General features: G+C 36.7%; 1 protein-coding gene across 1 annotated transcript; it reads right to left on the bottom strand.

Moving 5' to 3' along the window:
* Nucleotides 1–7,666: 7,666 nt before the first annotated feature.
* LOC110707398 lies at nt 7,667–11,330 on the bottom strand. Its single transcript, XM_021885430.1, has 3 exons — nt 11,315–11,330; nt 11,210–11,219; nt 7,667–8,159 (listed from the first exon to the last, which is right to left on the bottom strand). The coding sequence occupies exons 1-3, from the start codon at nt 11,328–11,330 to the stop codon at nt 7,667–7,669; spliced, it is 519 nt and encodes a 172-aa protein (XP_021741122.1).
* Between the last annotated feature and the right edge of the window lie 465 nt (nt 11,331–11,795).

The raw sequence follows: 11,795 nt of genomic DNA, 5'->3' as shown, positions 1-11,795 counted from the left end.
GGTCACATTTTAAATTTAGTAAAGCAACCTTTTAACGTGTTCATATTTTATATTTTCTCAACTTCGGTTACAATGTCATAGCTACTTTCTTAAATAATCAAACTACTTTCTTAATTTGAAATTATGGTCAAAGTTGGAATTAAATTTTACCACAGTCTTTGAAAATATCATAAATTACTTTCTTAAATAATTATTGTTTGGGGGTAAAAATACCCCTGACAAATGGACCTATGCTAATGCAACATGTGTCCCTTAACTCAGCGCTCAATGAGCCAATTAGAGCATGACACGTGTGAATCAAAGGGAAAAACGGGCTTTAGGCCCATAACCCTAGAAACCGTAAAACGGTGGAAGCCCATCAAACTAGGTTAAATAACCTAAGAGGCACCTTTCCCAAAAACTCTATAAATACTGATCATTTACATCAGTTGAGGGGAGATTCATATTCAATACACATTCATCCACACAAAAATCGAGCAATATTAGTTGCAGAATTCTCTCTGAATCAGAGAGAAAAACATTTGCATTCTGCACTATACTCCTCATACACGTTCTAACTTGATCGTCGGAGGCAGAACTCCCACCCCCGGGAGTCTCCGTTGTTTTGCAGGTACAGGCAGCCGGAGGTCAGTCTTGGTGTTGTAACTCTCCCGCATGACACATAAAAAACCCCAAAACATTTGGCACCGTTTGTGGGGAGAGTACTACTAAGATGGCTTCACAGCAATCTGTACCGCTTGCTGATAGGAGGCACCCTACGGTCGAGGTCAAAGACCAGGTGTCTCCTCCCCATCTTAAATGTCTGAGTCAACTTCTGTAACACCCTAGAATTTCCTTTCCTTCAAAGTACCTGTTTTTCCCTTTTTAAAATACGAAAAAAGAAAATCTAAGACATTACCGCCACCGTGAAAATGGCTAAGGCAAATATCAAAGACACACAGCGGAAGACTATCTTTAAAACTATTTAAAAAATCAAGTCTACTTTAAAAGTCAAACCAGCGAAAGTAAAAGTTAAGCAAAGTCAAACAAAGTCAACCTACAACTTGGAACCATTGTAGGCCCTTAAAGTCCAAATATTCAAAAACCTTTGCGTTAGTCTCATGATCAATAATTATTTAAAGCAAATAACACATCATACTCCTATGAGAACTAAGCATGATTCACTCTTCACTCGTAGCCCATCATGATTATGCTTCATCACTTGAAAAGCTTCTCTCTACTTGTCCCCACTACTCGCCATTAGAAATGGGTCGTCATAGGGCCAAGGTAAAGACAAGGCCAAACAAACATGCAAACACACACAATCAACAAAGCTGAGTACATAAGCGTAATAACAACACACTAACATGCTTTCATCCTATCAACACATAACTTACCTTGTTGCACCTGTTTACAAGCATACAAACATTCAACACTTAACTAGACCAATAACTAGTCCAATTATTTAGCTTGATTACGCATCGAACGGGTTTCCCCCTAACCTGCCCCAATAAAGGGGTACTAACACGAGAGCTAACCGTGAAAGTATAAAATAAACCACTCGTAAGTGGCGGAATTCCTGCACATAATAAAAAAGGAAAATACAGCGTCCTGTACTCCAGTAGAAGTTATGGTTAAATATAAAACCCCATAACTCCCCCCATATCTTCATTCTCAAGGTATATACGTTCCAAGAGTTTTGGTGCGTAATCTCTTTCACTTTATGTTGTTTACAAATTATTAGACTTGATAATGACTCTCAAACATAACACAAACCTAACACTATAATTTATTCAAGCAATCAAACATAGCGATTTAATTCTTGAATAATTAGTGACCACATAAATTTAATGTTGAACCCTTTTTAAACTACCTCAGTGTCAAAGACACCTTAAACGCATAGTGCGCCACAAATCCTATCCCTCGGTGTTAGAAACACCTTAAGTGCACATGGGCACCAAAATATAATTTAACCCTCGTGTGCAAAGACACTTAAATTATAGCATCAATAAAATTTATATGAACCATAATAAAATTCTCTTTTCATCTTCCAAACCAAATTAAACATCTAGTTTAATCAAACATGTTCTCTAAGATGCCAATAATAAAAGTATGGTTCACAATCAACATGCCAATATAATTAATTCCAATCACCAAATCACCATAACTAATTCATACATCACAAATCATTCACCAACATCAATCCAATCAACAAATTTCACCCAACACCTATCATGATACTACTTGGAATTAATTTAACAAAGCCTAGCATGCTTCTATACGCTTAAACATTACCAAGTACGCGAACGTACGACCTTGAATATGATCTCAAAATCGCCACGATTAAATAAAATCGCTCACTTGGAAATCTCTTACAAACCAAAATTATAAAGAAGTATTAATACCTCTTCAACACCAAAATTCCAGCAATATATACTCTCTTTAAATCGCTCACAAACCCTCTAAAATAAGCTGAAATTTTATATAAAACCCTTACTTTATTCCCAATTAAATGGGTAATTAAAAGTCCTTTCAAGAAACTTAATTTAGGCTTATATATAAAATTTCCAGTATTATTAAAACATCTTAAATTGTTGTAATTAAGTTTTAAAACACCTATTTCAATAATTTAAATCATCCAAAATCAAATCCCATTAACAAACATTAATTTAAAAACCTAAGGTTTTCAATTTTGGGCTTTTTAATTCTAAAACTAAATCTGAAATTTATAAATAAAATACTTATTATTAAACATCATAGAATCACCACAAAACCCAAAAACAATAGTTTAATTTAGGTAGATTTAATTAAAAAAAAACATAAATCCTTCATTAAAATCAAAAACTGCCCGATAACCATATTTAGAGGCTGAATTTGGCCACGAGAAGGTGGTGTTCACTACCATAGGTAATGAGTTTTGTTTAGAATGTCGTTTACACACGAAAAATACTATTTTTTGCGAAAATCGAACGAGTTAGAATCTAAACGTGATTAAGAAAATTAAGAACTGAGAATAGGCAACATGCAACCACCTGGGCCGCCGTTGCCACGCTGCCTGGTGGCTGCTGCCGCCGACAAAGGTTGGTGGTGGTGGCCAGCGTGTGTGGTGGTGGTGTGTCAATAAATAATTAAATTAATTAATCAAAGGGAAAGGGGAAAAATTAAGGAAAAAATAAAATAAGAGGAGAGAGAGAATTTACCTTTGGGTGCACTCCACCCTAAGCATATGATGGGTATTTATACCCTCTCTCATAACTTTCTACTTACCTCCCTTAAAATCTCTTTCCTGCTCAAACTAGACTTTTGACTTTTTAAATAAATTATCTTTTATAAAATAATATGCCCCAATATTTTTAAATCATGAAATAAAATATTTTCTAGATTATTAAATAATAAAATATACTTTTAATTAAAATCATTCTTTACGGATTAATAAAAACCCTAAATAATTCATTTCGAATTATTTAAATACTTCAAGAAATACTTATTTAAATTTAAAATACGTATAAAAATACGGGGTATTACAGTCTACCCCCCTTAAAAGAAGTTTCGTCCCAAAACTTGGGCAACGAAATTCAAACTTTTTCCTCACTTTGTATAATATTGCTGTACTCTTTTGTCATACTTTTCCTTAATCGTTTCTTATAAAATCAAAATTTCTTGAATTAATCCTTAGAAATGTGCAAGAAACACCAAAATAACTGTAAATATAGGTAAAAAGCACGAAATTCTACCGCGTTCTACCCACCTAAAGAGCACGAGTTACGCCCTCGTGACTCAACATACCTCAATCAACTCGGGATATTTCTTTTTCATTTCATCCTCGGCTTCCCATGTCGCTTCTTCATGCTCATGGTTAGACCATAGTACCTTAACAATCTTAACCTCTTTGTTACGTGTGCTACGCACTTTGCTGTCAAGGATTTTGACAGGTCTTTCCTCATAAGTTAAGTTTTGATCTATCTCAATGGTTTCGGGTTGTAACACATGTGACTTATCCGGGATATACCTTCTTAACTGAGATACATGAAATACATCATGCACTTTACTTAGTTCCATAGGTAAGGCCAATCTATAAGCTACTTTGCCCATCCTTTGCAATACCTCATATGGTCCAATATACTTTGGGCTAAGTTTTCCTTTCTTTCCAAATCTCATTACACCTTTCATTGGTGACACTTTTAACAATACTTTGTCACCGACCTCAAATTCCTCCTCTCTACGCTTCAAATCCGCATAGCTCTTTTGGCGATCTTGAGCCGCTTGAATCTTAGCTTGAATCTCCCTCACTTTCTTAACTGTATCATCGATCATTTGAGGCCCTAGAATCATTGTTTCACTTATGTCATTCCAACAAATTGGACTGCGACACTTCCTTCCATATAATGCCTCAAATGGGGCCATGCCAATACTCGCATGGTAGCTATTATTATAGGAAAATTCGATTAAGTCCAAGCTATCTTCCCATCCCCCTTGGAAATCTATTACGCAAGCTCTCAACATATCTTCCAAGGTTTGAATGGTCCTTTCAGTCTGTCCATCTGTGGCAGGGTGAAAGGCTGTACTCATCTTAAGTGTTGTACCAATGTTTTCTTACACACTTTTCCAGAACCTTGAAAGAAACCTAGAATCTCTATCAGACACTATATCCTTTGGAACCCTATGTAATCTCACCACATTTTTTATGTATGCTTTTGCAAGTTGTTCCATCTTCCAGGTCTCCTTCATTGGTATAAAAACTGCAAATTTTGTGAGTCTATCTACCACTACCCAAATGGTGTCATTTCCGCTCTTTGACTTTGGAAGGCAAGTCACAAAGTCCATTGAAATACAATCCCATTTCCAACCACAAATTTCTAAAGGTTGCACTGTTCCTTGCGGTCTTTTGTGTTCTATTTTCACCTTTTGACAAGTTAAACACTTTGACACAAATTTCGCAATTTCATTCTTCATTCTGGGCCACCAATACACCTTTTTCAAGTCCTTATACAACTTGTCCCCTCCTGGGTGTACTGAGTATGGTGTATTGTGACCTTCTTCCATTAATTTTCTCTTTACCTCCTCACATTTTTGTGGTACCATACACACCAACGACCTTTGTACCTTAAACTACCATCGTCATGAATCTTAATATCCGTGGCTTTTCCTTGACTTATTTTCTCAAGAATCCTATCCAACTTCACATCTCCCTTTTGATTTTCCTTTATCTCATCAAATATTGTTGGTTGAATACTTAGATTTGCTAGTATGCCTGCTGGCACTCCCCATTCTACCACCTCTAGGTTCATTTTTCTCATTTCCCTATATAACTCATCCGCTACTATCAAGGTATTCAGTCCATGACTGGATTTACGACTCAGAGCATCCGCGAATACATTCGCTTTCCCCTCATGATATTGTATGTCTAAGTCATAGTCTATGGTGTACTCTAACCATCTCCTTTGGCTTGAGTTTACATCCCTTTGAGTGAAAATGTATTTCAAACTCTTGTGGTCTGTGTAGATCCTACATTTCACCCCATATAAATAGTGTCTCCAGATTTTTAGCGCAAAAATAATTGCAGCTAATTCTAAGTCATGGGTTGGATAATTCACTTCATGAGTTTTTAACTTCCTTGATGCATAAGCAATCACTTTCCCATTTTGCATAAGTACACATCCTAGACCATTTTTGGATGCGTCGCTGTACACATCATATATACCACTATCGTCTAACAGTGTAAGCACTGGCGCTGTAATTAGCTTTTGTTTCAAGGTTTGGAATGCCTCTTCACATTTGTCATCCCATTCAAACTTTTTGTCCTTTTTCATTAATGTGGTCATAGGTTTAGCAATCTTCGAAAAATCTTTCACAAAACGCCTATAATACCCTGCTAAACCTAGGAACTCCTAACAACAGATACTGTTTTTGGTGTAGGCCAACTCTTTACTGCCTCAATATTCGCTGGATCTACTTAAGCTCCTTCTTTAGACACGAAATGTCCTAAAACTGCCACCTTCTCTAGCCAAAATTCGCACTTAGAGAATTTGGCATAAAGCTTAAATTCCCTTAATGTTTGCAAAACTGTCCTCAAATGTTCTACATGTTCCTCTTTACTTTTTGAATACACCAGTATATCATCTATAAACACTACCACAAACTTGTCCATAAATGGATGAAATACCCTATTCATCAAGTCCATAAAAATTGTTGGAGCATTCGTCAGCCCAAAAGGCATTACTGTGAACTCATAATGACCATATCTTGTACTAAACGCAGTTTTGGGAATATCTTCATCCGCGATTCTAAGCTGATGGTATCCAAACCTAAGATCAATCTTAGAAAATACTGTAGCGCCTCTCAACTGGTCAAATAGGTCATCAATCATTGGTAAAGGGTACTTGTTCTTTATGGTGACCTTATTCAGTTCCCTATAATCGATACATAATCTCATACTTCCATCTTTCTTCTTCACAAACAACACTGGTCCACCCCAAGGCAATGCACTAGGTCTTATATACCCTTTTTCTAACAAATCTTGCAATTGTTCCTTCAACTCACTCATCTCCGTAGGAGCCATGCGGTAAGGTGCTTTGGAAATTGGTGTTGTTCCTGGAATTAGCTCTATTGTGAAATCAATTGCCCTCTTGGGTGGCATTCCAGGAATCTCTTCTGGAAAAACGTCTAGAAATTCATCTACTACCTCTATATCCTTAGGTGTAGCTATCTCTTCATGCACCATATTCTGCACACTACAAAAATATATTGGATGCTCCTTCTTAATGTATTTTGCCAATTTTAGCACTAATATGATCCTTGCGTACTTGGTTTCACCATGCATCCAATAAGTTACCAATTTGTTATTGGTCGTACGCATTTTTACTTTCTGCGATCGACAACTAATCTCTGCACTGTACTTGCTCAACCAATCCATTCCCAAAATGACATCAAAGTCGCTCAATCCAAACTCAATAAAATTCGACAGGAACACTTTTCCTTCGATTTCTAAAGGTATATCTCTAAAGGTCTTGTCACACCTTACTACCCCGCCCGTAGGAATAACTATAGGCAAATCTACCTCATCTACGATTTTCAAACAGTGTGATAATTTGGAAACAATATCCTTTGAAATGAAAGAAAAAGTTGCACCAGAATCAAACAAGACTTTAACAGGAATAGAGTTGATAGAAAAAGTACCAGTGATAACATCTTTCGTGGAATCAGCTTCGTGCCTACTCATAACATTCAACTTTCCTGTTGCTCCACCTTTTTGTTGGTTGCTTCCATTATTGTTATTGGTTTTCGCTGCATTCTATGGTGCCCCATTGTTCCTAGAATAGTTATTACTTCCCTGAAAATTTCTTTGAGTCCTGCCTCGATTACTTCCCTACTTGTTTCTATTGGGGTCCTTGGAGAAACAATCATACTCCCTGTGTCCTAGTTTGTTGCAAGCACGAAAGGCAACCAAATTCCCCTCACAATCTTTTCCAGGGTGGTTATTCTTGCACCTTCTGCAAAAATAGCGCCTTCCATCCTTATTATATCCCTGGTTAGAGTTTTTAGCTCCACCATTAAAGTTCCGCCCACCTTGGCTATTGTTCCCTTGGAAATTATTGTTGTGGGAGTGGTTATTACCAAAGTTATTGTTGTTATGGTGATACCTTTGCTTCTTAAAGTTGTTCTGGTTACCTTGTGGGTTTCCCGGGTGTTAGTTCACTTCCTTTCTCTTTTCTTTCCCTTCCATCTCAGCTAGTTCTTTTCTTTTCTTAAGCTCTAACGCATAAATATGCGCAGCTCTACCATACACCTCATCTAAAGTCTCAAAAACTTGCCCACACAGTTTTAACTGCAAGTCAGTAGTCAGGCCACTCTCAAATTTCCTAGCCTTGGATTTTTCTGTAGAAACAGATTCCATAGAAAATCTCGTCAGTTCAATAAACTTGGTGTAATATTCAGTGACTGTCATTTTCCCCATCACAAGGTTGGCAAACTCCTCAGCTTTCTGTTTCTGTAAGAAACTAGGGTAAAACTTGTCCCTAATCTTCTCTTGAAACACACTCCAGTTAAATCCAGGTAATGCCCTAGTGGTAGCTTCAGTTTGTTGCCACCAAAGGTCTGCTTCACCCCTAAGGTAGTAGGTAGCACAACCCACCTTTGAGTTTTCTGGGCACCCTACTGCCCCGAACAGTTTCTCAAATTCCCTTAACCAGTTTTCCAATGCAGTTGGGTCAGGTTCTCCTTAATAGGTTGGGGGCTTACTCTGCGCCACCTTCTTAAATAGTTCACCCTGAGTATCTCCATTATTAGTTGAATTCCTTGCTAGTTGTTGGGCAATAACTGCCAATTATCTCGCTATTTCACCTAGGTCTCCTCCGTTATTGTTGTTTCCACTCCCCGCCATATTCCTTCGCCTGAGTTTAAACAAAAGGGTCTTTTTTAAACATGGTTTTGGCTAGCCCTCAAGTTAGACACTCACTTAACTAATTAACACTCTTGAGGCACACACATTGGACTTTTAAGCTAAAAATTTGGAATTTAAAACTCCCAAAATTTGTAGCTTTTAACCAAATATTGATTGCTAACCAACCACACACTTAATAAAGCATTACATTAATAAAAAAAAAAAAAAATTTACATAGATTTCCCCGAGCTTAGAAGTGCATTATTGGAATAATTGGAGTGAGAAATGGCTTTTTGGAGTAGTGATACGAAATGAATGATTCGAGAACAAAATGAATGAATTGTCAATAAAATAAATTAATTGACAAAGAATTAAGGGAGATTTTATTGATAGGTAAGAAAATAAACGGAATACTGAAAATAAATGAGTTTGAATAATAACTTATGCAACTACATAAGTTTATTGACTCGCTGTGAACATGCCACTTATTACTTTACTGAAACCGAAATAACTAAAGTGCGGAAATGAATCTAGGAATCCTAAAAGAAACGAAACTACATAAATCTAATGCTTTCGAACATTGTCTCTCTTGTCGGTAGATTGTTTGTAGCTTCCAGGATCGAATTTAGGGTCATCTTCCTCTTCCATTGGTTCAGGCGATGATGTGTTCATTTTATATAGTATTTTATCCCCGTCCCTTGATCATAGTTAGGAGTATTTTTGGCTCTTTAAAGCCACTTTTATTACTAATATGCGTTTTCTAGTGTTTCCGTAGTTGTGGTATTATTTTACAGGAAATTGTAGATTTGGAGCATTTCCCCGTACTTAGTGAGCCACCACGAGCATTGGAGCGGAAACGCATTGATATGATCGTATTCCGAAGCCCAAGACCGTGTTAGAGAAGTTAACCCGGTGATTAAGGACTCGGTGATGAATAGAGGAGCTCGGGCATTGGACCGCAATTCAAGACCCAAGAGGAAGAAATTTGGGCCAAGAATTCAAGCCCAAAGTAAAAGAATAAGGCTTGCCCGAGCACTCGCCCGACCGGGCAAGGGCTTAGCCCCAAGGCGCGCCCGGCCGGGCGAGGGAGATAGGCTAGGGCGAGACTTCGCCCGGATGCGCGTCCGACCGGGCGCAAGCAAGCATCATTGAAGAAAAAGGCGCGCCCGGCTGGGCGGTGCCTCGCGCGACCGGGCGCGCGATATTCTAGATATTTTTTATTTTCTTTTATCTTTATTTTATTTTAGGATTATTTATTAGTATAAATACGTTTTTAGCTTAATTTTGACGATTACGCATTCATTATCTACAATTCCGTTTTCTTAATTCAAGATTGAGTTTTTGAGTATTTTCTTGTTATCATTATTCTCTCTACTTTCCTTCATTAATACTAATCATATATTCCGTTTGATCTTGGTACGATTTCTTCCCTTGCTTTATTTTCAGCAATTTAATTCCTTTAAGTTAATTATGTCTTGCTTAAATATTTTGTTTAGTTTAGATTTAATTATGTGTGAGTAGATTTATTTCTAGGGTTGTGGGGATCCATGAATAATAAGAAGGGGTAATTTATTTTTGTTAATTATTAATGATTAATTAATTTCATATTGATTGATTTAATACTATGCAATTAGATTAGGCCTGGTTTAATTGTATGAGTTTTTCAATATTGATTCGAGATTCGAGAGATGAGAATTGATGTTTAGGCTTAGTTTCAATAGGCATGTTAATCTATAAATGGTTAGGTCAAGATTCGAGAGATGCGATTTAATACCGGTAGATTAATTCTGTGATTATAATACGTAGCGAAAGCCCTTTATAATCTGGTTAATTTATACATTGATGATTGATTGTTATTTTTACCCTGGAGTATTATATATTGGTGAACCTATACCCTAGACCTTTTATTATTTATTATTCCCTTATTTAATTTGCTTAGTTTAATTGTTAGTTTAATTCTTACAATACAAATTGGTTACTTGATAATTTAGATTATAATAATTTATTAGGAGTAAAAGAACATTGTTTCCCTGTGGATTCGACCCTACTTCCCTATCTACTTTAGTTAGAGGACTTAGGAATTACTTTTGATTAGGTGATACGACTTTAGCCTGTCAGGCGACTCTGATTCTTGACTTACTAGCACAAAATCTTCGTCCTCCTCATCATCAGATGAAATATCAATTATGACTGGAGTTGGAGGTGGATTTGGATTTGGAATTTCCATGATGAAACTATCAATAGTGTTATTACTCTGAGTAGGAGAAGAACTCCCTGACTGATGATTGGAGGAAGGGGGATTAATTCCTGCCGGAATATTATAGTAATAGGTGGGGTATGGAATATTTGAGCATTGACAATGATCCTTTTCAACCTTAACAAGATAAGAGGTTAAGTATCTATAATCAGGGTACCACTGTCCATGAATTTTTTTATATTTGGAGTAATTTGGAATGTCCCCTGGTAAGTAGAAATCAGAGAACTTTGATTTGACAGCTAGATATGGAGGTTCGTCGGGAAGGCAATGAATTATCATGGCGGAAATGCGATCAGGAAGGTCATAAAGCTTGTTTCCAAACACATTGCTCATTCGGGCACAATAAAACTGAATTTTGTTGACATAGTCACACGGATGCTCGTGGTCTTTTTTTATGAGAGTACCAATTTGGGTGAATTTGCTAGGAAGGATTGGCATCCTGTAAGGAAAAGGTTTAGAAAAGAATTCCCTTCCCAAAAAAAATAAAAACAATACAGTTCTAGCATGAATTAGGTTCAATGTTCAATCAAACAATTTCACTTATTCTAATCATATAATCTAATGCTTTCAATTTATCAATCCACACAACTTACCTTGTTGCACCTGTTTACAAGCATACAAACATTCAACTCTTAACTAGACCAATAAATAGTCCAATTATTTAGCTTGATTACACATCGAACGAGTTTCCCCCTAACCTGGCTCTGATACCATTTTGTAACACCATAGAATTTCCTTTCCTTTAAAGTACCTGTTTTGCCCTTTTTAAAATACAAAAAAGGAAAATCTAAGACATTACCGCCACCGTGAAAACGGCTAAGGCAAATATCAAAGACACACAGCGGAAGACTATCTTTAAAACTATTTAAAAAATCAAGTCAACTTTAAAAGTTAAACCAACGAAAGTAAAAGTCAAGCAAAGTCAAACGAAGTCAACCTACAACTTGGAACCATTGTAGGCCCTTAAAGTCCAAATATTCAAAAACCTTTGCGTGAGTCTCATGATAAATAATAATTTAAAGCAAAAAACACATCATACTCCTATGAGAACTAAGCATGATTCACTCTTCACTCATGCCCCATCGTGATTATGCTTTATCACCTGAAAAACTTCTCTCTACTTGTCTCCACTACTCGCCATTAGAAATGGGTTGTCGTAGGGCCAAGGTAAAGACAAGG

This window comes from Chenopodium quinoa, unplaced genomic scaffold (genome assembly GCF_001683475.1).
Source record: "Chenopodium quinoa cultivar QQ74 unplaced genomic scaffold, ASM168347v1, whole genome shotgun sequence".
In the NCBI taxonomy this organism is placed as follows: Eukaryota; Viridiplantae; Streptophyta; class Magnoliopsida; order Caryophyllales; family Amaranthaceae; genus Chenopodium; species Chenopodium quinoa.
Note: the sequence above shows the minus strand (reverse complement) of the source record. Positions and strands in the feature narration are given on the sequence as shown.